Source organism: Engystomops pustulosus, chromosome 1 (genome assembly GCF_040894005.1).
Source record: "Engystomops pustulosus chromosome 1, aEngPut4.maternal, whole genome shotgun sequence".
In the NCBI taxonomy this organism is placed as follows: domain Eukaryota; kingdom Metazoa; phylum Chordata; class Amphibia; order Anura; family Leptodactylidae; genus Engystomops; species Engystomops pustulosus.
In genome coordinates, this window is record NC_092411.1 from 66,471,858 (window position 1) to 66,498,488 (window position 26,631).

A 26,631-nucleotide genomic window follows, 5' to 3' on the forward strand; every position below is an offset into this window, starting at 1 on the left:
ACTATAGAAAGAAAAAAAACATGTGCTTTATTTGTCTCTAGAAAAAATAAACTTGTTTTACACATATGGTGGCTTCAAATGAGTCCTCACTGCAGAATTCTGTAAAAAGACACAAAATAGGGTAAATAGGGTAACATTGTGGGCTTAGAATTTTGAAACGTTGCATGTTTATTATACTCATTTTCTGTAGTGAGTAAGCAATTGTGTGCGCATCGCCTGTTAAGCCACGTTTGTCACTTCCAACATTTTAAAAAGCCAGGAGTTTTTACCAGTTTTTTTTTGTTAGTGGAAAAACCCTGCATTCAGGTGTTACTTGTATGTTAGTAGCAGTTACGAAATCTGCTAAAAACAGTAGAGATCATTTACACCCCCCCCCCCCTTCCTCTGGCTTTTTTTTACTCTAATGAATTTTTTTTTTTTTTGCACTTCATTTGTCTTTATTGTCTCAGCTCTTTATCACATTCATGTTTTTGATAAAGGTCTTTTAGATGTAACTGATGGTCCATTGTCTTTCATTGTCCATTGTCTTTTGCCTCATACAAAGGCGACATACAAAGACAAATCAGAAGCAAACCAGGATTACTTCTACAAGGCAAACTCCAGTGTACTGTTTAAAAAAAATATGCATATAACTTAATGCACCCAAAAATTCACTAAAATACAATCAAAAAACATGGATCAGACAAATAATTAAGATAAGATAAATCTGCCCCAGTGTGTTTTAATGAAGTTTTTCACTCCTTGCATTTCTTGGAAACGTGGGGTGCGCCAGTTGTTTTATTTTCATTTATTATTGCACTGAATGCCAATAAACATGGCAGGAACCAGAAAAAAGACTAATGTTGATTTCCTAATCCCAACAAAAGGGATTGTGTTTGAAAACAGATTTTCATTTTAGAATAGAATAAACAGTATTGTCTTCACCAAACCACCTTCCATGCTCATGTCCCCCAGCTCCCCCACTCCCCTCTACTGCCTCACCCCTCTGGATGCAGAAGTACTTTTGCAGTTGGCAGAGTGGTATGTGTTGTATGTCTATAGGGACCCAAAAATAAAAACCAGCACAAGACTTGGAAAGTGTCAGAGATGCAGTGAGTTGCAAAATGCTTTTTTCCTTATCTTGTAAGCCATTTTAACACATTCACCATAGTTGAATAAAAAACTACCTCAACATTATCTAGAAGCAAAAATGTGTATGTTTACTAACAGGAAACTGTAATCTTAAAGGGTTTCCCACTCCCCTGTCAATATTCTCGCAGCAGCAAACTCTAGGTGGTTGTAATGGTTACTTGCTTATTCTAATGATTGGGTGAGTGGCTTCCCCTAATGTTTCTGCAGTGTTGGATGACATAGAGAAAATGCATGGGACAGGAGAATGGGGAGATTTACAATTTTATTATGTAATTTACCCACTGCAGATAATTTTTTAGGATCATTTTATGGTGTCGGAATATCCCTTTAAATCTTTCAAGACTTTTTTTTTTTAATCTTTCAGTATCCCTCTTTCCCACATCTTTTCTGTAATCCATTTTTAAAGCTATAGAAGGGCTATTTTCTGCAGGACAAATTGTACTTTCTAGTGCCACTATTTCATATTCTGTGCCATGTACTGGAAGCTGGAAAAAGTTCCATATGTAGTGGAATTGGCAATGAAATGCAAATGAAACATTCTCTTCTGGGCTTTGTTTTTACCATTTTCACTGTCTGGTCCAAATCCCCTTCTTTCTTTTTGTCAAGATGATTGTAGAGATACATGTTTATATAGTTTATTTAAGGCTTAATACCTTAAAGCTAACCAGGAATGTAATTTTTAGCTAATTCAAGGGGGGAGGTTGGGGTGTAACTTCAACAGCCTGTGCCTCAGTCTCCTCAATGCATTCTTCCTCTCTTCCAAATTCTTCCAGCTCCTCCGCCCTCCCCCAACAGCTCAAAACCGATACTCCCACCATTGAGCAAGCAGGAGAGGGCTAGAGGGAGCTGGATGAATTTGGAAGAGAGATAAAATACATTGCTGAGACTGAAACACAGACTGCTGTAGCTCCCCTACCCCAGAACTCTCCACAAGCTCCTGGCTGGGAGCCATGTAACATGAAATAAAGTTTTACAAAGTATTGAAACAATACTTGTCACCAGCTAAATATGACATTCCTGGTGACAGGTTTACTTTAAAAATAAAATGTAAAAAAAGTCACAGAATTTAGGGCTCATGCACACATGGGCAGCCCGTGACAAATTACTTTTGCCAGATCTGTAATCTGGGACTTAAACACACATTGCAGAGGATGCCTATCCCTGAATCATATAGAAATATAACGCAAGAATTTTCCATCCGAACAGTCGTGCTGGCAATGTAATAGCTGTGCATGAGCCATTAGAGGCAGGTGTCAGGAAGCCACAAGGAAGTCCTGAACCTCCAGCTTGAGAACACAATATTACAGAAGGGTTGGACTGTCAAGATTTATTTAGTCTTGAGAAGAGACAATTAGGTAGGGGACATGACTATTTATGTAAATATAGAAATGGTCTGTACAAAATTAATGGTGTAAAGTTTATTAAGGCCTCTTTACTGTAAGAACTGTGAATCTGTGGAATAACCTCAGGAGCTGAGAGCTTCACAATGGGGCTTGATGTCTTCTTACAGCAAAATAGCATTGATGGTTATATAATCATATATACAGTAAGTGTGTTTCCTTACGTCCCTTCACCTCACCCCGGCCCTTTTTTCTTCCTTGGTTGAACTTAATGTCTATATGTTCATTTTCAACCATGGAATCTATGTAACAATATATGACAAATAAAAACCACAAGTTGATTTCTTGAATTTTTCTTTATTAGACACATCACATAAGGAAATCAGTATGTTCTATTTGCATGCAAAGGAAGACAGGTTTATTTCTAAATTCTTGATAACATCAGTTTAGATCTGTAACTTTTTCTGGTAAATTCACATCATGCTCTTTGAAATGCAAACATCAGCATATAAGTCTCTGCGCCATTCAGTCCATATGTGCATGCGTTATTTACAGAAAAAAAAAATGATTTCTGCTCAGCTGATGTCTGTTAATGGCGCATCCAATCCAGTGAAAAAATACACATGTGAATACAGAGAAATTATTCTAATCTTCTTTTTTTTTTGTTTTGGAAAACACAAATGATAACCAGTAATTGTCTGTGTTTGCAGTGTTGATTGTCTGGAAAAAGAGAAGTGGATTTCAGTGCCAGTATGTGATATTCATTATATGTAATCCATTTTTCTTTGTCTGGTCACAGTTGTACCATCATGCACACATATCATAGAATAAGCCATAAGATGCAGGTTGGGTCTGGTGTCCCAGCTCAGTACATTACATCTTAATGTAGCTGTACAACCCTTTTAAAATATGGTTGTGGTATAATCCATTTTATTCCAAACAGCAACTAATAGGATTCTGCTTCTTCTGTTATGTGGCCACAGATGACTTTAAAGATGACCTGTCACTCTAAAAAAGCACCACATTTTTAACAGTGTTAAACTACCAGCATTATCGGACCAAGCATACAGTGGTTCTGCGTATTCAAGGGGAGGGATGGACTAGGATTCGGTGACCGCCGGCCTATGGCATGGGAGGGGCGGTCCAGGGAAGAATCAGCACCTCGCACCACCCTCTCATAAATAAGCTGGACCGCTGTGTGCTTGGTTTGGCGTTGCTAGGGAACGGCACTGAAGTTTTTGCTAGCTTTATGAGAGGGTTCCAATAAAGAAAGCAGTTTAACACTGCTAAATATACAGTAGCGCTAGGAGCTGCTTACTTTATTTAATTTTTTACTTTTATTTTTAGGGTGACAGGTCCTCTTTAAGGCTAGGTCTCATAGCAATAAAGGGCATTGATTCCCATCAACAATCAATATTTGTTAATAAATTGTAAATATTTATGCAAAGTTTATGCTGCTTATGACGAAACAGGTCCATTAATTTACCGGCAGCAAAACGAACTGAAATTTGGCAAATTCAATAAAAAACATTCCAAATCCAGACAACCAACTAATAAGGTTTTCATTGCTGTAATAAGGGCTACAAAAACTCAGGAATAATATGTACTCAGAGCGAGGCAGCTAACTACACCGCACATAAACCTGGGCACCTTGGGGCCTTATTAATGAAAACTTTCCATAGCTACAAAAATTTCTCCATAGCAACCAGAGATAAACTGTTTTCAAAAATGTAAAATAAAAAAGCAAAAGAAAAGACAATTGATTGGTTGCTATGGCCAACATACAATTTTATCCGTAGACAGATTTAGTAAATGAGGCCCAGTGAGTTTAGTAAAACTTGGATATTGGGAACACATACCGTAAGTAAACCGGATTAACATTTGTCATAGGAATTTCATGGTGTTCCATTTTTAAAAAACAACTAGAAAAGTCCCAGAGTAAAGACGGACCAACATGAACTTTTCATACTACCACCTTATTAAATCCCAGAACAATACAAAGGTGACACTTTACAGACGAGGAGATTAGTTATCAAGTATACTGGAAAATGTTTACATACCCTGTGAACTGAATAAGAAACATGATATCCTATGGAAAAAAACATTACATTTTGTAATATTTACATATACATTGATATAGCACTGTAAGCATTTGAAACCATGCACATGGCACCAATGCTCTAAAGCTCTTCTGAAGATAAAGCTTCTGCAATAATTTCCAAGCAGAGGGTTTCAGGCTTAATAATAAAAGCAAAGAAGATTAAGTTGGTATCTGTGTAGAAAAAGTCCTATAAAATACTGACTGTGAAGTCATCATGCAGAGTTTAAAATCAGAAGCAAGTTGTATATATACTATATACCAATAGCACTGAAAGGTTCTTATCCAGTTGGGCTATAAAAATGCAAGTTAATCCATGATCACAATGATAGCTCTGCCGATACTTTCTTAGTGGGGTTACTTGAGGAATTGAGGGGATTCAATTACACAATGCAACTGTGTACAGATCTTAAATTCCCATTGCAATTGTCATTGGTGATTATGGTAAAGGTGACTACATGTCATGTCAGTCTAGTAACCTGTTGTCAGACAAGGACTAACTGACTCGCTTTCTTTAGAGGACAACACAGGACATCTTTAACGTAAAATCTGAAGTAAAGAAATGCCGGAGGAGAAAGTGACCCTGAAAATGTCATAGTTGCAAATATGAAATCCTCAATGAATCCACTTTTCATCCAGCTGTGCTTTACACAAACATTAGGTCAGTGATGAAGGAGGAACCTATGTAGTCACATTGACCAAATCTGGGATTTCTAAGAAGCGCACATGGTTCATGCTAAGGACTTGTAGCTCATTCAGTGAAACCTCTTAGAGAAGAGCACCCAAAGCGATGTAAAAACGGCCTTCTAGATAGATTATCTTCTCAAGTTGGAGCAGAAACAAAAAAAAAAAAGTAGGACATTAATTTTTAAAATATAGCTTGCTTTTATAGAGATTTTACAGGAACTTCAAGTATACTGTCCTTTCGATGATCTATTATTATATATTATCACCAGTTTCTTTTCCGTGTGGAATAAAACATTCTTATAAGTTAGTTTTTATAGTCTCTAGATCATATCACATCCATTTACTATATATTTTATTACTAGGAAAATACTATTTTAAAGAACTTTTATATATACTATATGACTTTATTTGGTGCTTCAATGTAAATTGACATTGATTGTATTTGTCAAATGAGAATGCTACTTAGAGACCATTTATACAAAAGCTACAAGTTTATAGAAATGAAAAATATATGAGATTAAATTGAGATACATATGAGATTAAAATGTATTTGAGTCCATATAGAAACTATTTTAAATGATATTAAAACACTTGCCACCCTCCAATTAACACTTTGATTGTGCGTGTCCACACCCATCAAGAAAGCACAATTATGCGTTCCCCTCTTTAAGACCAGAAGAGTGTTATTTATAGGTTTACTTTTGCAATGTTCTAGTTAAATTCAGAATGTACAGTAGAAAACTTATTGTAGCATAACATTGGAATACTTTACATTTCTTAAAAAGACTTTGCACCCTGGATTTTAGTATTTTTTTTTTAGTATTTTAGAGTTTACAATCAAGAGGACTTTTTGCCATACAATATGTCATCAAAGGTTGACAGAATGGTCTAGGCTCCTTATAACCACTATACTTAAAATATTCTTAATGTGGCCTCAAAGATTAGTCCAGGAGAAGAACTGCTCAATTAATGGTTCAGTGTGGGTTAAAAAATAGAGACAGTTGACTTTGTCAATTCCATACTGCTTCTATTCTGTAGCTTACGGGTCTCCAGAATCTTCTACCCCCATTTCTATTTCGGACCCACAAAATTGCCTTGTACTGGCCTCAACAGTGATTTGCCTCTGTCATTGGATTATTGGGATTTTATTGTCTTGGGGTTAAGATGGGACCAGTAACAGGAGAACAACGGGGACGCTGTAAGCATCTGATCAGCTGAAACTTCTTTTTTCTTCTTTAAACCCACTTTGAGCCATTTGATAAACTTTTCCCTCACTAGATAACTTTAATATAAATATTTTTTGTTGCATGTGTCTTTTTTTTTCTTAAAGCTGCTTTAATTTAATGTACCAGGGTAAACTTTATACATTATAGCTCTATAATATTTATGCGGATATTTTATCTGACGGAAAAGAGCTTGATTTTAAGCTTCTGCAACTATTCTAGGTAAGCCTGCTGAATAAAGCTTCCTGACTTCTAATGCATCCTAATGTAAAATTAGCATTTCCAATAGTTTTAGAATAATGACAAGTTAGGAATTAGTCTAAAAGAGAGAAATGTTATTGGCCCCCGAACTATTCTGTGCAAACATTTGGTCAAAAAATACAGTTTTTTACCAACTGGAAACCTGTAGAAATTGTTTCTGAATTGATATTGCTGTTTTGTGCTCTGAAAGATCACTTTGGCGACTTGTTACATAGCAGGACACAGGAGGAATAGTCTGTACCTTTCAGGTAAGCGATCACCATTTCTACTACAAGACAGAAAGTGCACTGCTAAATATGTAAGATCTGTTTGTACAAAGACATTGTGCCTTAATAAAGATCTGAATAAAAATAAAGTTCCATTTTATACAGTATATGTTCCTTTATAATTCACAAGCAATGGACATAGAGGTGTTGCCATATAGGGAGATAATGTAGCACTGGGCAGAACCATGGACTGAGGTTGGCAATAGGGAAGGTTTAACCACAAACACGCGTATCATTTCTGTCAGCATTTGTCCCAAGGACATACACAAATGCGGCTTTTTTTAAATTTAATAAAGAATATACTAATAGCAACTATATTATTTCTATCGCTAAAAGCTAGAAGTGTGAATGCTTTGGAAGACAAGACATAAAAAGTTTACAGTGACTTGGTACAGAGCATAAATGCTTGTGAAACACTGCAGCTGCCTTTTAATCGCTTGCTACATGGTTTTCGTTCTGTAGAACATGCCAGCGTTCAATCTTCTTATCTTTGTTCTTCAGGCACTCATACCAGTGTTTCAAGCGTTCTCCTTTGGCATTGATGCCCAGCTGACAACCACCTGCAGGGAAACATTCAAGAAGGAAACTTTCTTTACATAAAAATAACAGGTTACTCCCTACTTTTGCACAGCGCCATTTCTACAGAGCAGACCCACACTGTGATTGGTGACTCATATTCTGTACTTGCAGCAACAAAACTTTGTCAAGTAAATTAGTTTTCATCCTAAAACTTGCTAATCATCAGGTGGATGTGATAGAGTTAAAGGAATGCTAACTATTAAATAACATTTACCTTTTGTAAGTTAAACATGTGAAGATTTATTTTTACTTTTATAATCTTGTGTTGTTTTGCTCATACAGAAGTCTGAATCGGGATCGGGAAAAATAGTATTGTAGCTGCAAAATGGCCACAACTCATAAGAGATTACTACAGAGTATTTACACACTCAAGGAGGCTCCCCCTAGTGGTGGCTCCAGGCTTCCAGAAATTGGAAACATTTATTGGATCCAAGAAATATAGGGGTGGGCTTGTGTGCAAGCCTTAATAGAATTGCAACTACTGGCGCACTGCCACTAACCATTTCCCCCCTTACGTCTCCTCTACACCAGGTGGGCATGGAGGACTGAACCAGGCTGTACAGTATTCTTGGCGCAGGTTATAAAGTAAATTCTATGCTAGGTAGGGCCTGGCATAGAATTGTGCGGCCATCAACTGGGTTCCTCTGCTTGGGCCAAATAAATCAGGTGAACATTAAGCATTGGTGCACAAAGAGCAGGTCCATTGTGAGCACCTTTTGATACAATTAAGTAGTCGAGAAGTAGTCGAGACACCTGCACAGGCTGCACTCCCTCTTCTCTCTTTTCACTGCTGTCAGAGTCAGTTAGAGGAGATCATGCCAAGCTCAAAGTGTAAGGGAAGTGGAATTAGAGTTAGGTGTTTAACTCCCTCGTCTGCCCCATGAAATGTAAGTGATCACAACCAGAGCCTTAGCGCAAGTCTGGAGGAGTGCTGCACTAAGGCTACAGTTATAGCTTATACCCCAGGGGATCAATTAAGTTGTATTGCATTGTATTGCTTTATGCAACCTAAATTGCCCTCCTGCATGCATGACAGTCTTCACATTGGGTAAGTATTTGAGAGCTATTCATGTGCGTGAATAACTAAACATAGACTTCCATGTGCATGCATGTGTCTGTCTGTATTTATGTGTCCGCATGTTTGTATGTGTGTGTTTGTGAAATAAATTATTGGAACTGCAGTATGTAAATGGTGTGTGTGTGCATGTGCCTGGCATATTTTTGCATGTAACTGTGTATGTATATGTCTGTATATTTGTATTTATTCATATGTTTGTGTGATAAAGTATAAGTGTATATTTCTCTATATGTATTGCCATGTATATGTAAAGAGTGTGATAAAGTATAAGTGTATATTTCTCTATATGTATTGCCATGTATATGTAAAGAGTGTGATAAAGTATAAGTGTATATTTCTCTATATGTATTGCCATTAGAGATGAGCGAACATACTCGTCCGAGCTTGATGCTCGATCGAGCATTAGCGTACTCGTAACTGCTCGTTGCTCGGACGAGTATTTCGCCCGCTCGAGAAAATGGCAGCTCCCGCCGTTTTGCTTTTTGGCGGCCAGAAACAGAGCCAATCACAAGCCAGGAGACTCTGCACTCCACCCAGCATGACGTGGTACCCTTACACATAGATAGCAGTGGTTGGCTGGCCAGATCAGGTGACCCTGGGATAGACTAGCCGCTGCCCGCGCTGCTCGGATCATTCTCTGTCTGGATGCCGCTAGGGAGAGAGCTGCTGCTGCTCAGGGAAAGCGTTAGGGTGTTCTATTAGCTTACTGTTAGGCAGGAGTGATTCTAAAAGAACCCAACAGCCCTTCTTAGGGCTACAATAACGTTATAATTTTTTTTTTTTTTATTTGCAGCTAGTACCATATTGTGAGGAATTTGCAGGGGGACTTGCTACCGTTGTGTTTAGCTCTTAGTGACACACATATCCACCTCAAACACCAAAGTGGGAAAATTTATTAGGGGTTTGAGTAGAATTAGGCACAGTCTGCCATTTCCTTTTTTATTTTACGTTTATTTTTTTCATAACTCAGCGTTATCTCATCTGGCATAGTAGTGTGCTGTAATACTTGGCTAGAAAATAGCCATAGGAGAATACAAACGGCTTAATTACGCCTACAGTAGCGTTATATATATTTGATTTCTGGTTGATCTGCTGGTGGCTGTAGTTGTTGCAGTGCATCTACTAGTAAATTGTGAGCAATTTGGAGTCAGACTTGCGACCACTGTGTTTTAGTGACGCACATATCCATCGCAAAGACCGAAGTGGGAAAATTTATTAGGGCCCGGGGTTGGATTTCAATTAGGCACAGTCTGCCATTTCCTTTTTTATTTTACGTTTATTTTTTTCATAACTCAGCGTCATCTCATCTGGCATAGTAGTGTGCTGTAATACTTGGCTAGAAAATAGCCATAGGAGAATACAAACGGCTTAATTACGCCTACAGTAGCGTTATATATATTTGATTTCTGGTTGATCTGCTGGTGGCTGTAGTTGTTGCAGTGCATCTACTAGTAAATTGTGAGCAATTTGGAGTCAGACTTGCGACCACTGTGTTTTAGTGACGCACATATCCATCGCAAAGACCGAAGTGGGAAAATTTATTAGGGCCCGGGGTTGGATTTCAATTAGGCACAGTCTGCCATTTCCTTTTTTATTTTACGTTTATTTTTTTCATAACTCAGCGTCATCTCATCTGGCATTGCAGTGTGCTTTCATACTTGGCTAGAAAATAGCCGTAGCAATAGGATAGCATCGTTTGGTTTTAAAAACTAAAAAACACAAAAAAAAAACAGAACAAAAAAAAAAGTTAAAAAAAAAATTCAAGTTATAACTCTCATTTTCAAAATGTTTAACCCGAGGGCTAGGGGTAGAGGACGAGGGCGGGGACGTGGGCGTCCAACTACTGCAGGGGTCAGAGGCCGTGGTCCTGGGCGGGGTGAGACACCACCTGCTTATGAGGGAGCAGGGGAACGCCGCAGAGCTACACTCCCTAGGTTCATGTCTGAAGTTACTGGGAATCGTGGTAGAGCACTGTTGAGGCCAGAACAGTGCGAACAGGTGATGTCGTGGATTGCCGACAATGCTTCGAGCAATTTGTCCACCAGTCAGTCTTCCACGCAGTCCACCCATGTCACCGAAATCGGCACTCCTCCAGCTCCTGCACCTCAGCCTCCTCCCCCCCAGTCTGCCCCCTCCCAGCAAAATTTGCCATTTGAACCGGCATACTCTGAGGAACTGTTTTCTGGACCATTCCCACAGTCACAAACCACTTGTCCGGTTGCTGATGAGCAATTTTCCGATGCCCAGGTTTTCCACCAGTGGCAGTCTGTGGGTGATGATGACCTTGTTGACGTACTGGAAGAAGTGTGTAAAGAGGTGTCCGACGATGAGGAGACACGGTTGTCAGACAGTGGGGAAGTTGTTGTCAGGGCAGGAAGTCCGAGGGGGGAGCAGACTGAGGGATCGGAGGATGATGAGGTGACAGACCCAAGCTGGGTTGAGAGGCCGGGTGAACACAGTGCTTCTGAGACGGAGGAGAGTCCTCGACCAGAACAGGTTGGAAGAGGCAGTGGTGGGGCCAGACGGAGAGGCAGGGCCAGAGCTGGTGCATCAGCGCCAAATGTGTCAACTAGTGAAGCTCCCGTGGCGAGGGCTCCTGCGGCGAGGGCTAGATTTTCAGAAGTCTGGAGGTTCTTTAAGGAAACACCGGATGACCGACGGACTGTGGTGTGCCACATTTGCCAAACCAGGATCAGCAGGGGTTCCACCACTAATAGCTTAACTACCACCAGTATGCGCAGGCATATGAATGCTAAACACCCCACTCAGTGGCAACAAGCGCGTTCACCTCCGGCCGTGCACACCACTGCTCCTTCCCCTGTGTCAGCTGATAGTCAGCCCCCTGCCCAGGACCCTGCCACAAAAACCCCATCGTCGCCTCCACGATCCTCCACAGCATCCACCAGCGTTCAGCTCTCCATACCCCAGACGCTGGAGCGGAAACGCAAATATAGTGCAACCCACCCGCACGCCCAAGCCCTTAATGTGCACATCTCCAGATTGCTAAGCCTGGAGATGCTGCCCTATAGGCTAGTAGAGACCGAGGCCTTTCGCAGCCTCATGGCGGCAGCCGCCCCTCGGTATTCGGTCCCCAGCCGCCACTACTTTTCCCGATGTGCCGTCCCAGCCCTGCACCAGCACTTGTCAGACAACATAATCCGTGCCCTGACCAACGCCGTTTCTGACAAGGTCCACCTGACCACGGACACGTGGACGAGTGCTGCCGGGCAGGGCCACTATATATCTCTGACGGCACATTGGGTTAACTTGGTGGAGGCTGGGACCGAGTGTGACCCTGCGGCTGGTCATATACTGCCGACGCCGAGGATTGCGGGGCCTACCTCGGTCCAGGTGTTTGAGGCCTACTATGCCTCCTCCTCCTCCCACCCCTCCTCCACCTCCTCCTCCGAACGACCATCCGTGGGCATGGCGCCATCAGTCGGTAGCTCTAGGCACAGCAGCAGTGCCGTCGCTAAGCGACAGCAGGCGGTGCTCAAACTGCTGAGCCTAGGCGATAAAAGGCACACCGCCCAAGAACTATTACAGGGCATCACGGCGCAGACTGATCTGTGGCTGGCACCGCTGAACCTGAAGCCAGGCATGGTTGTGTGTGACAACGGCCGTAACCTGGTGGCGGCTCTGCAACTCGGCAGACTGACACATGTGCCATGCCTGGCCCATGTGTTAAATCTGATAGTTCAGCGTTTCCTCAAGACATACCCCAATCTGTCTGATTTGCTCACGAAGGTGCGCCGCATCTGTGCGCATTTCAGGAAGTCCAGCACAGATGCTGCCACTCTCAGGGCAGCGCAGCGCCGCCTCCAACTGCCCGCTCACCGACTGTTGTGCGACGTGCCCACGAGGTGGAATTCAACACTGACCATGTTATCCAGAGTTTACCAGCAGCGCCGAGCGATTGTAGACTGCCAGATGTCAACTTCCACCAGAACTGGTAGTCAGGTCAGTCAGCTTCCTCAAGTCTACAATGAGGAGAGGACGTGGATGTCTAATATCTGTCAGGTGCTGAGTAACTTTGAGGAGTCAACACAGATGGTCAGTGGCGATGCCGCCATCATCAGCCTCACCATCCCGCTGCTTGGCCTGTTGAAAAACTCTCTGGTCAGCATGAAGTCGGAAGCTTTGCGCTCCTCACAAGAGACGGGGGAAGAAGATTCCCTTGTTGATAGCCAAAGCACCCTTAGGTCTGTTTCTCAGCGCATATCGGAGGAGGTGCAGGTGGAGGAGGATGAGGAGGAAGAGGAGGAGAATGTTGGCGAGACACAAGAGGGGACCATTGTTGAGTCCTTCACTGTTGAGCGTGTATGGGCAGAAGAAGAGGAGTTGGAGGAGTTGGAGGAGGAGGAGGAAATGGACAGTCAGGCCAGTGAGGGGAGCGAATTCTTACGCGTTGGTACTCTGGCGCATATGGCAGATTTCATGCTAGGCTGCCTATCCCGTGACCCTCGCGTTCAAAGAATTTATTCCAGCACCGATTACTGGGTGTTCACTCTCCTGGACCCACGGTACAAGCAAAATCTTTCCACTCTCATCCCTGGAGAGGAAAGGAGTGTGAGAATGCATGAATACCAGCAGGCCCTGGTGCACAAGCTGAAACAGTATTTCCCTTCTGACAGCGCTAGCGGCAGAGTGCGTAGTTCTGCGGGACAAGTAGCGAGGGAGAGTAGGCGAGCAGGCAGCTTGTCCAGCACTGGCAAGGGTACGCTTTACAAGGCTTTTGCCAGCTTTATGTCACCCCAGCAAGACACTGTCACCTGTCCCCAGTCTCGGCAAAGTAGGGCTGATCTTTACAGAAAGATGGTGAGGGAGTACGTAGCTGACCATACCATCGTCCTAAATGATCACACAGCTCCCTACAACTACTGGGTTTCAAAGCTGGACATGTGGCACGAACTGGCGCTCTACGCCTTGGAGGTTCTTGCCTGCCCTGCCGCTAGCGTCTTGTCAGAGCGGGTTTTCAGTGCAGCTGGTGGCATCATCACCGATAAGCGTACACGCCTGTCGACTGACAGCGCTGACAGGCTGACGCTTATCAAGATGAATAAAGCATGGATTTCTCCTAATTTCAAATCTCCACCAGGTGAAGGAAGCTCAACCTGAATAATTTATCCACTCCTCCTCCTCCTCATTTTCCTCCTTCTCCTCCTCTTTCTACAGTAAAGCAGAGGAAACTGGCTGTTTTTTGACAGGGCCCACTGGCTCTAGGTATAGTACTTTATGCATTTAATTTTTCTGGAGGGCCACCGACACGGTCCTCTGTTTTAAACAATTTTTGGGAGTGCCACATACAGGCACTCAATCTATTCAATTTTTCTGGAGGGCCACCTTTCCGGTCCTCTGTTTTAAACAATTTTTTTGGACTGCCACATACAGGCACTCAATCTATTCCATTTTTCTGGAGGGCCACCTACCTGCTCCTCTGGTTTGAAAACTTTTTTGGACTGCCACATACAGGCACTCAATCTATTCCATTTTTCTGGAGGGCCACCTACCTGCTCCTCTGGTTTGAAAACATTTTTGGACTGCCACATACAGGCACTCAATCTATTCCATTTTTCTGGAGGGCCACCTACCTGCTCCTCTGGTTTGAAAACTTTTTTGGACTGCCACATACAGGCACTCAATCTATTCCATTTTTCTGGAGGGCCACCAACCTGCTCCTCTGGTTTGAAAACTTTTTTGGACTGCCACATACAGGCACTATCCAAATTGAATTGTCTCCATAGCAGCCTCCACACGTTGTCTACATTGCTACCTCCAAAAGTCGTCCATATAGCTGCCTCCATACATGGCCGCCTTATCAAACGTGCAGTGTCAGGCCGAAATTTGGGTTGTTTTCATGGATTCCACATCAAAGTTGTTAACTTTGTCGCCACCCTGCTGTGTTATCCACAAAATATACTGGCAAACTTTTACCATTTACGGATATTATTTCAGCGCTTCTTGCGCATCTGTTTACATTCCCCTCACCCGCCATATCCTAAACTTATAAGAACGCTACTACACTTGATCTTATACAAAAGGTTCTTAGAAGTGCTGTTTGGGGAGTAGCCTAGAGACAGGGGCTTGGATTGGCGAAAGCTCGTCTAGCAGCGGAGCGCCAGCTCCATCCCAAGATCCAACTAACATAGTTTTAACTGCAGCACCTTTAATCTACTACTAGTTCACTGCCTCCATACATGGTCCCCTTATCAAACGAGAATTTTGGATTGTTTTCATGGCTTCCATGTTAACTTTGTCGCCACCCTGCTATGTAATCCACAAAATATACTGGCAAACTTTTTTCATTTACGGATATTATTTCAGCGCTTCTTGCGCAGATGTTTACATTCCCCTCACCCGCCATATCCTAAACTTATAAGAACGCTACTACACTTGATCTTATACAAAAGGTTCTTAGAAGTGCTGTTTGGGGAGTAGCCTAGAGACAGGGGCTTGGATTGGCGAAAGCTCGCCTGGCAGCAGAGCGCCAGCTCCATGCCAAGAAACAACTAACATAGTTTTAACTGCAGCACCTTTAATCTACTACTAGTTCACTGCCTCCATACATCGTCCCCTTATCAAACGAGCTGTGTCAGGCAGAATTTTGGATTGTTTTCATGGCTTCCATGTTAACTTTGTCGCCACCCTGCTGTGTAATCCACAAAATATACTGGCAAACTTTTATCATGTACCGATATTATTTGAGCGCTTCTTGCTCACCTCCTTTGGTTCCTCTCTGCTACCCATTGGTTTGAAGCCTGAGTCCATTTAGGGTATGTCGCCATGCCACTCTCTAGCCTTCCGCTGCTGCCGCTGCCTCTGCATGCCGTCCCCTATAGTGTCAGGGTCAATTATTGGATGTTTTAGATGCTATCTAGCTTCATTCTGTCACTCTGTCATGGCCATGCTGTTGCCCATAATTTTGGCATAATGGTGCATTTAAGCAGCCTCAGAGGCATCCATGCATGCTGCCCCTGCTGTTTCCTGTCCATTTCCGTGGTGTTTCCATCCTTTTCTGAGGTTCCCAGGTGTTTGGCCAAGCTTCCCTGTGCAGAGCCTTGGTCCCCTTGAAAAATGCTCGAGTCTCCCATTGACTTCAATGGGGCTCGTTACTCGAAACGAGCACTCGAGCATCGGGAAATGTTCGGTTCGAGTAACGAGCACCCGAGCATTTTAGTGCTCGCTCATCTCTAATTGCCATGTATATGTAAAGAGTAGGTGATTATTTTGTGTATAGGTCATAAAGGGACATTATTTATGTATAGAATGGTATGTACAGGTGTGCAACCTCTCTATTGCGCCCCTCCATCCTTCTGTTCCATTGTTCATAACAGCAAAAATAGAGCTGCAGCATTTGTAAACATATTGGAAGGAGCCTTCTGTACATGTATCCCTATGGGGAGTGGAAGGTGAACAGAAATCTTTCTGTCTGGGCTACTTTGTAGGGTGTGTGTAGATTGTGCAACCCCAGATACTCAGTTAAATGGATGGTTGACTGAATCTTACTAGGGGTAAAACTCCTGGGACTGAGGAGACTGACCCTATTACACCCTATTTGGTGAGCCCTATTGATACCCTAAGTGCCTAGCTTCAGAGCTATAGCCCGTTTTACACACTCCACCAATTATGGATTCACATTTTTATGAGTATAGGTGTACTAGGTAGGATTCCATTGATCTCCACCTGCTAAACTGTATTCACATTATTTAAAGATGACCTGTCACCTCTAAAAACTACACTAGAAGCATAATCTGCTAGAACAGAATATGCAGTGTTATATTGCTATTGTAACCAGAAACCATTTTAAGCAGTCGGGTGTATTCATGCGTGTCACTACCGGTCTATGGACTGCAGGGCGTTCCAGGGGAGAGGCAGCAATGAATGTGCCCGGCCGCTTACAGAGCGGTCCAGTGTTTTCTATTGTAAAGCGCTGCAGTATTTGCTAACATTATCAGAGGTTTCTGATAACGCCAGCAGTGTAACACTGCTGCGCCTGCTCTAGCACTAGGAGCTGCTTACTCTAGTAAGTAGCTCCTGGTGCAGTTTTTAGAGGTGACAGGTTCTCTTTAAAGTAGAAAAATAGCACTGCAGCCCATATTTTTTTTCCTGCTATAAATAATAGAAGAATGACAGAAGGAAGCCCTGTTACACTATGGGGGTATGAAGGGTGAATCGAGGTCTATACAGTTTCTGTTATTCTCTCCTATAAAAAAAGAGGATTGTGGAAACTATTCTGATTTGAACAGTAGCATTTTAAAGCATTTATAAGGGTGAAATATGTGATACATCTACATCTGAGGTGTGTATTTTGAGGTTCTGCAGCAGCTAAGGTGTGTATTATGATGTTCTTCAGCAGCTGAAGTATGTAATGTGATGTTCTACAGCAGCTGAGGAAGACCCTGTGAAACGCCCAAGTAAAATGGGCAATTGTCCAGGGCCCCCCAGCCTAGGTGCTTCTGTGGGTGACTCCATTTATACTTTTCAAAAGAAAACCGCACTCCACTTGGTATTATTATTAAAAAATAATAATATTATATATTTTTAACATATCAATTAAAAATCCCACGGACATCAATGTAAATTTTATGTCATCCATTATTTTCAACTAGGCTGGTACCCGTTTTCTTGCAAGGATAACAGATACTTGGATTTATTCTGGAGAACACATGTACTGGTTTAATAGTAATTATGTTTGCATTACACTTACACTGAACAGTATAAGCCAAGCAATCATGATGCATTCATGCCTAGGCAACGTATGATTAGAATATAATTAACCTGTCTTATTATGCTGTAATAGATATCAAAGCTAAACATCACAATCACTCTCACCCATTAGACAACTTGAAGTCAAAAACTACAGTATGGATTAGATTGACTCCTAGGGGGAGATTTATCAAACAGAAGCCCCCCTTTACAGCCATATAATAAATCCCCCCTCAACTGCTGATCAACTGATACATCATGAGGTTTAGACCTAATGATGTATGTGCCAGCCATGCTGTGACGTGGCATAGTTTTGTGTAGAAACCTGTGAACATGAGTGTTTACAATTTTTTTAGAAAGGCGCACACAACTGAGACCTACTGTACATTCCTCCTAACTTGGGTAACAAGCAATGAATTGACCGATTATTTAGTACAACTGACTTACCAATATAATCATTAGACTTTCCAATGTCATAGTCCCAGACAGATACATCTAGTTGTTTCTTTGCCAGATCACTGTGTTTTATATCAAAGAAGAACTCCTATGGAGAAGAAGAAAATGAAATTGTTTCAATATGACGATCGTAATTATTTTTAATCTGGTGTTTTTGCTAAATTTTTTAAAAATAATTTATAATCCGTGCAGCCATAGAATTTAATAATAAGGTTTTTGCTTCCTGCATTCATTTATTTGCACAGAAATATATCTATGTTGAGTTATCCTATATGTTGGCAAGAACAGAGGCTCCCCGTAGCAATGCCTCGAGACTTCCATATATTGAAAAATTCTATTTGACCCAACAAATACTGTGGGGATTCATCAACACTTGTACTGGCATCAAGCCTTGATAAAGTATTATAGTATTTCCTCTCTTATTCCACACCAAGTGGGCTGGAATGTAGAATGGGCCGTGCTGGGCCACAAAGTAGGCAATGCACATTATAGGCTTTTAGTTTAAAGTACAAACCCACCCCCACACAGCATGTTGATTATAACTGCAGATTCGGGAAGCAGAATTCCAATTACACTACAAAGAATGAACTTCTCCTATTGCCTCATAAAAACAACTTAAATTTGGGCCGTAAAACAGTTGGTACATGTCATTATGATTTTATGATTGCAGCAACACAAAATGTACGTTTTTCATATTTTAACTGTGACATTTTTATTTTCTAACAATGTGATTGAGGCCTTGATTTTTTCACGACAAATTTTATTTTTTTTTGTACCATACTAAGGTTGTTTAATTTATTAGTTTAACTACTTTTCTTTGGGTATAGGAAATGGAAAAATTTTGTGTTCATGCATTTATTTGTGGCCAATATCAGCTCTATTTCACATGCGACAATGTTGATGAAGTTATAGCTTTTATTCTTTACTATGACTTATGATATAAGTGTATGATTCTTTACAGAGAGATCAGGAAATTCCTTTTGCTATGCAGATGCCAGGGCATGCTGGGAGATAAAGTCGCTGGAAAGGAAGTGAAAGGCAGTCAAAACATCTCACCTCATTGAATTCTGGATTGAGAGTCTTTTTTTTAATCTGAGTCTTTTGCTTGGCCTTCTTGCCACCTTCAGGTTTTAGCCAGCTAGGATACAAAGGTACAACATTTGGAACATGCAAATTTGTATTACCATGAATTAACAGTTTGAAATAACCTTTTTAGAACTTTGCATTATACAATTTTTTGTTGTTGATCCTACAAATGTAAAAAAAAAAAAAAAACATTGACAACAGGGCGTTACCACTCCCCTGAGTAAAAATTGTGTATCAGAGTTTCTGTGTAAATATAAATCTCACTTATTGGGGGGTCATTTACTAAGGGCCCGATACGTGTTTTCCCGACGTGTTACCCAAATATTTCCGATTTGCTCCGATTGTACCTGAATTGCCCCGGGATTTTAGTGCACGCGATCGGATTGTGGCGCATCGGCGCCGGCATGCACACGGCGGAAATCGGGGAGCGTGGCCGAACAAAAACCCAACGTATTCGGAAAAACTGCCGCATTTAAAAACGGAAAATGTGTTGCTCGGGACGCGCTTACCTTCACTCAGCCGGCCACTGTGAATTCCGGCGCGTTCAGATGCTTTTCAGCGCAGCAGCGCCACCTGGTGGACGGCGGAGGAACTACCTTATTACATCTCGGCCGGACCCGAATCCACCGCAGAGAACGCGCCGCTGGCTCGCGAATGGACCAGGTAAGTAAATCTGCCCCATTATGTTAATATTTTAACATTTATTTAAGAAATCTTTGTGCATAGCAGACTTGTATATTTATCTAAATAATGAAAAATAGTTATTTTTCTACTAATTCCCAAAGCGGTGCGTTCTCTGCGCTGGATTCGGGTCCGGCCGGGATTCATTAACGTAGTTCCTCCGCCATCCACCAGGTGGCACTGCTGCGCTGAAAAGCATCGGAACGTGCTGGAGTTCACCGAGCCTAGCTGAGAGAAGGTAAGTGCAAGCTCCACGACAGATTTTTTTTTAAATGCGGCGGTTTTTCCGAATCCGTCGGGTTTTCGTTCGGCCACGCCCCCCCATTTCCAGCGCCGATGCGCCACAATCCGATCGCGTGCGCCAAAATCCCGGGGCAATTCAGGGGAAATCGGCGCAAATCAGAAATATTCAGGTAACACGTCGGGAAAATCCGAATCGGGCCCTTAGTAAATGACCCCCATTGAGTCTACTGTGTTATGCAAACGTCAGATTTTTTTTTTTCTGGTTAGTAATATCCTACTTTAATTTAAGTTGCACACACATTGTGCACACACAAGTAGCTTAAAAATCAGATGTGAAAATCTTACATAATTCAAACACTGGGAGTTGTCAAAATGAATGGCTGGATAGCACTGGAACTCAAATCTCACCAAACTGTTCTCAAACTAATATGATTTTCAACTGATAAAATTGTACACATTGATACTTGATTGATGGGCAACTGGTTTTATTCAGTTTTTTTTAGGGCCAAAAATAAACAAAATCATTGTGTTGGGAAAAATACTTATTTAAATTTTTTTATGTGTTATTTATAATTTTTTCACAAGTTCCAAATACATTAACATTAGATGGTTTGATTGGTTCTATTATACATATACATATTGCAATGTATGATGATTGTTCCATGTGGGTAAAGAGTATTACACTTAGTAGATAAAAAAATAGGCCTCAGGATGTCTTAGTAACACTTTGCCACTCTGCAACAGCTTTGTAAGGGGCCTATGCTCCTGTCAATTTACTGACAATCCCCTAAGATGCTGTGGCTAATGAACACAATGGGGCAAATTTACGAAGGGTCCGTTGGACGCATTTCCATCGAGTTTCCCGACTATTTCTGATTTGAGCTGAATTGCCCCGGGTTTTTGGCACACGCGATCAGATTGTGTCTCATCAGTGCCGGCTTTCATGCAACACAAATCGGGGGAGCCTGGCCGTCGGACAACCTGACTAATTCGGACAAACCACGGAATTTAAAATTCAAATTGTGTCCCAAGACATGCACTAACATACACCGGGAAAAGAAGATGAACTCCGGTGGACCTCAGCGGGGAAGCGACACAAGCAGGAAATCGGACACACAATCTTAGTGAATTGTGGCAGCTCCGAATCCTCGTCGGACATTCCGGATTGGGGACTGTGACGGGACGGATAAGTAAATGTACCCCAATGGGTGTTATCACCATCCCAGCCTGACTCCTGTAGTGGCTCATGGAGAATGCAGTCTCAGTTAGCCACATGACATATGCAATACAGAGTGGATAGAAGTTGTGTATCGCTGTGGAACCAATCGCTGTGTACTGAATCATTTATTAAAGTGATATTTATATGTATGGATTTGCTACATATTAAAGTAAAGTTAATTGAAGCATTATGCTGTGAGTGTCAATGTGCATTATACTACTATACATCCTGCAGACCAACTACAGTAATATAATTGTTCAGTGTAAAACATTTACTTAAGTAATGTGTATTATATGTTAATGAGAATATATAGTTACTTACAGTTTGACAAATGGATCTGAGTAGCCATTAGCATCCATTGCTGCCAAGTGAACACAGCGTACAACCCCAACAATCAGGCCTCCTTGCTGAGTGCTATACATTAGAGACACCAGAATCTTTCCTCGGTCTTCTACATCTCCTCCACGATCTGTCTACAAAAATAAGAAGTTGGTGAGATGCTATGCACAAGAAGTTTCATCTTTGCTAGCCACTAGACTACCAGGGGGGTAATCTCATGGAATGACATCCACAATTAACACATTTCACATTCACTTTTCAATACATTTCACTACACAAACACAAATTGGTTCTCCCGCCAGAGTGTTGTCAGTGGTGCATTGACATTTCTGGGGCCCAAGCTGTAAAACGTGTGGTTGTAAAAAGAAAGTCAAGTTGATGTATAAGAATGAATGGAAAGTTTTGTCACGGTCCTTAAATGCAAGTGGAATCATGTGTGGGATCAAAGAAAGAAATGGGGACAAACATGTAGGGGGATATAAATCCAGGGACCATGAAGGAACACCATGTACTGGAAACTCAGAATGAGAAGGAAAACATGTGCTGGACTAACATTTTGAGCAACACCATGGTGGTGTGCATTAATGTTGTGGCCATCAGGAAATGCACAATGGATGGTTCATCTGGATGTCTAACAGAGATAGGGATATCTACAATATGGTATATGCACGGACTTGAACGACTTACGTATAGTATCAAAACTATTTCCCTTGTACAAGTTTGAGCTGGATTCCTTTTAATATGCTAATGTAATACCAAGCCTAAAATAAATGATTATGGCCTCTTTCATCATAATTTCTGGAGCAAATGCATGCTAGCTAACTCCAAAATATTTTTTCTTAGTAGAACAAAGAGCAGACTCAAAGAGTTTTCATCATACAATACTAATACAATGTAAAGTTAGTAAATATGTCAGGCATTTACATATTGCTACGTAGTATATTGTGAAATGAAGTGCTAGTAATTTGAAAGCATTCTAATAATAGAAGAAATACAGTAATTTCTCTACCCACAGGTTTGAATTCTAGGTAGATATTTTAGCTCCAAAAACATGTTTTACTAGTTAATAATAATAATAATAATAATTCCTTTATTTATATAGCGCACACATGTGAAAGCATTCTAATCTTTGACTAAGTCTATGCAAAAAAAGTCTTGATTAAATCTTCACAGAGTAATCACAAACATACAAAATCCTGCAGATGGTATCTGGAGTGGGAGCAGGTGTTCAAAGGTGAGGAAGAATAAAAGTATTCACATTATATTGTTGTTTTTGCATACTATATTTACTGGAATGTTTAATTCATTTACCGAAGTAGATGTTCTGTATATGGAGTTCACATAGGTACCATATTCTAGCACTTGGAAGGTGTACTGGTCTACTTGGAAGGCCCAACACTGTACAGCTACATGCAAATATTACCTGAAATGCATCTACAAATTCCTAAAACATAGCTGACCCATAGCTTGCTTTCTAGCCATTGCCTTGGACTGTACTGGTCCTAGGAGCCCTGTCAGTAATCTGCTTACTGCCCTTAGTCTTCAACCTCTTAGTGTACATTCACACGGCCGTCTGGGGGGATGTATATGTGGATGCCCCGTGTGTGCAGCCATGCGCCACTCTTCATTATGGATGGTGGAGGGGTCACCTCATCCTCTCCAGCGCACAGTGGTATGCCCTCCCGGTGAATGTACCCTTAGTGCTGTGCAGCGGCAGACCTCAGGTAGTAGAAAGATGCTGTAATGTGATTGGGTTATTCAGTGTGAATGAGAAGGCCCAAGGAGGAAGAATATTGGTTGATACTGGTGTAGAAGCACTGATAATTGTTTCCTAGTTTTCTGGCATAAAAAGCACTGAAATAATTAGAATTTCTTGTGTAATACAAGAAATGCCTACTCCACTCTATGGTAACTCCGTGCAATGTAGGCTTGCAGGGGGTGTAAAGTGGCGCATGTCTCCATGCCTTTGCATTTTCTAAAAGCCTGCAAACATTAGTTGACAGGTTTTTAGCAAAACTACGCCAGGTCGAGAATGTGTAGTTTTGCCAGGCAGTGCGGCCACCCATCGGATACATCAAAGGTTTATGACTCAAGGGGGATGTGGCCTTTATCATACACTGGAGCATGAGCATCACCGTATGATAAATTCTCCCTTCTATTACCTTTATATGTCATCCAATGCATCTACAGTATCTAAGGATAAACTGGGGAGTTTGCTAGATAATATTCCCATAGTATTTGATAGTGGTTTAAATGCTGTATGCTGAATAATATCTCAATGAGGAATCATGAGGGTTCTGCACATCTCATGCAGGTCCGAGGTCCACTGGCCGATTCACCTGTCCACGCGTGGGTCAGTCCTAACCTTCTTGAATACCACTGTAAAGCCATGTCTATAAGTCTTACTTTTAAGGTGAAAAAATGGACAACTCTTGCATATTTGTCATTGCATTATTGTCAATACTGTTGTTTATAACCTTGTAAAATGATGCATCACTGACAGTAGTAATAAGGGACAATTGTACTATTCTTGTGTTCTGGTTACTGGGCAAAGCATATCTATTATATTTAACCATCTATTCATCATCCCAGAAAAACAATTGTCTTCAATAATAAAAAGATATTTACGTCCAATAAATTAACGATAAGACTGTGTTATTGAAAACAATATAATGGAAAGTACAAGTCTGGAAATTCGGAGCCACTGTATAAAGGTCATAGGGGAGTAGTTTTAAAGCTCTGGATTGAGGACACCTACAGGCAGGGTTATTAGGGGTCAACTCTAGTTATATGATGTGACCTTATTTGTATTTAATTTGGTAGAGGCCATCTAATGATCAATTAAACTAGCACACACTGCTGAAAATACACTTAGCTGTAAGCAGAATAAACCGGTCCTTTTTGCTTTCCCTTCAGGGCTTCTAGTAGTTCCCCTCATTATTGTGTTCACCATTATTCTTCATATTGACTGATGGCAGATAGAATGAGCAAGAATTCCTCATATATTGCCTAAGCCTAATCTTAAGCAGTAATATTTTACCATTTCTAATTACAGGATTAACAAAAAGGACTAAATATTAAGTTTAGTGTTCAAAAGTATAAGTATAGAAAATGTACATCTAAAATAAATAACTCATAGTGAAAAAAAACTATGATGGTATAGCAGAGATAAAAACATGGAATACAATGTCCCTATACATTTCTTATAAAAACCTAACTGCCCAATGTTTTGGGGACACCTAATAGTGCAGTGACCTGTCAAGGCACAGTAGTATGGGGGAGGGTGGGTTATCTATCATTAGACAGGCTCTGAGAGACAGTTCCATATCTGTCTTTGGAGCTCCTCAGCCCATCAGATTCATTTAAGTGGTTTTGGCCCTTTAATAAATTATGTTTTGCGCTACTTGCTGTTAGGGATTTATTTTCCAAAAAGTCACAGAATACATAAAAAGCACAGATACCAGCAGGTGACTGGAGTGACCAACTTATTATGCAGTCAAGTCATGAATCCGACAGCAGTAGTTTTGTGTTTACAGCAGAATAGTAGTGGAAATAATCCTGTGCAACTTTTTAGCAGTGAAAAATCGAAAAAACCTCAATGCGACTTTTTTAATGCCAAAAAAGTCCAGCAAAACCAATGATAAATAACCCCTATGATGTATAAATTAATTTACCCATGATAAAGATATACAGTAGGACATTCACAGAGTATTAGTTCTTAACTAGCCTTGATTCCTCTACCATCTTCAGATAAAGTAAAAAAAATATGAGCTTGAATATTCTTAATGTAGACAAAAAAATTGAAAGGAAAACTACCACTTATTTAGTGGTAGATTAAACTTTAAAGCTGCTGGGTAGATTCCATATAAAGATTTGTTTATTTGGGAGCTGTACTGTATGTTATAGAATTATTTTTATGTAAATTTAGCACATGGTCTCTCTGCTCCCTCTGTGCTCATCCCTGTGTACCAGGGATATCACAGCAGCATGGTAAAGATACTCAATGCTGCTGTATTGTCACGAGACAGTAGGGGGGGGGGGATGTGGAGCAAGTGGGAGAGAATGGTGCCAGAGGAGAAGGGCTCCATAGGGCGTGTTGAAGTCAAAGCTCCAGAGTTCAGTGGGGCTCTAGTGACACCCCTCCCTCAATTTGCCTTGAAATAAACATGATTTTTAAAGTGAAATAGAGGACCACAGCTCCTAATAAACATATCTTTATATTCACACTGCAAGGATATACCCAGTAGCATTAAAGGTTAATCTACCACTAAATAAGTGGTAGATTTCCTTTAAGGAATTCAACAAAATGTGACTTACTTCATCTTCATAAAGAGCCATGCCTCTAACTGATCCTGTAGTTCCAGCACGCTTCATCTGCAAAAGCAAAAATAAGTGAAACAATTGAAAACATTGTATAATTATATAATAATTTCTATAATGGCATAGGTTACCATTTAGAATTGGAGGAGGGGAATTTGTATGATCTAGTGTGCTTTGGGTCAATATATTTTTGCCTAATTTTTCTCTTATTCATACCAATGGTCACCCAGGACTAAGGTCTAGTTCACATCTCCGTCTTCAGTCTTCAGTTATTTTGAGCCGAATGAGTAGTTGAATACACAGAACAGGTGCAAGACTTTTCATTATATTCACTGGAAAGACTTGCACCTGTTCTGTGTGTTTAAATGAGTTAAAATGGAGGAAAAAATGTATGTCCATCAAGTTCAACCAAGAAAGGAAAGGGAAGGGATGACATGGGGTAGGGATGTAATGGAACACAATTTCATTCATTCGTTATTTTCATGTAAAAAAGCTTCTAGACCACTCTTGAAGCTCTCTGCTGTCCCTACTGTGACCAGCTCCTGAGCTCGGCTATTCCATAGATTTACTGTTCTTACAGTAAAGAATCCTCGTCTCCTCTGGAGATTAAACCTTGTTTTATCTAGATGGAAACAATTCTCACTTGTCTTTTTATGATATTTAACCTGGAAATTTTGGACAATTAACCTGGAATGTATGGCCAATTTATATGTTTTCATAAATTAATCATGCACTTTAGTTGTCTCTTTACAAAATAAATCTAATTCTTTTAATCTTACTATAAGATTAATCTAACTGAGACCCTCCATACCCCTTATTATTTTTGTTTCATTATACCCACTCCAGCTTCAAGGCATTCTCTTTATGGACTGGTGCCCAGAACTGGGCGGCATAATCCAGGTGAGGCTGAAGCAATGC

General features: G+C 41.0%; 1 protein-coding gene across 5 annotated transcripts in view; it reads right to left on the reverse strand.

The window, feature by feature from the left end:
- Positions 1-2,808: 2,808 nt before the first annotated feature.
- RPH3A (rabphilin 3A) overlaps positions 2,809-26,631 on the reverse strand; it is a 181,801-nt gene continuing 157,978 nt past the window's right edge. For all 5 annotated transcript variants that reach the window (XM_072142713.1, XM_072142722.1, XM_072142704.1 and 2 more), the window contains 5 exons: positions 25,711-25,767; positions 21,376-21,527; positions 18,882-18,963; positions 17,817-17,913; positions 2,809-7,566 (listed from right to left, as the gene is read on the reverse strand). In XM_072142713.1, coding sequence (XP_071998814.1) covers positions 7,436-7,566; positions 17,817-17,913; positions 18,882-18,963; positions 21,376-21,527; positions 25,711-25,767 — 519 coding nt within the window. In that variant the 3' untranslated portion in view covers positions 2,809-7,435. The remainder of the gene's footprint in view (positions 7,567-17,816; positions 17,914-18,881; positions 18,964-21,375; positions 21,528-25,710; positions 25,768-26,631) is intronic.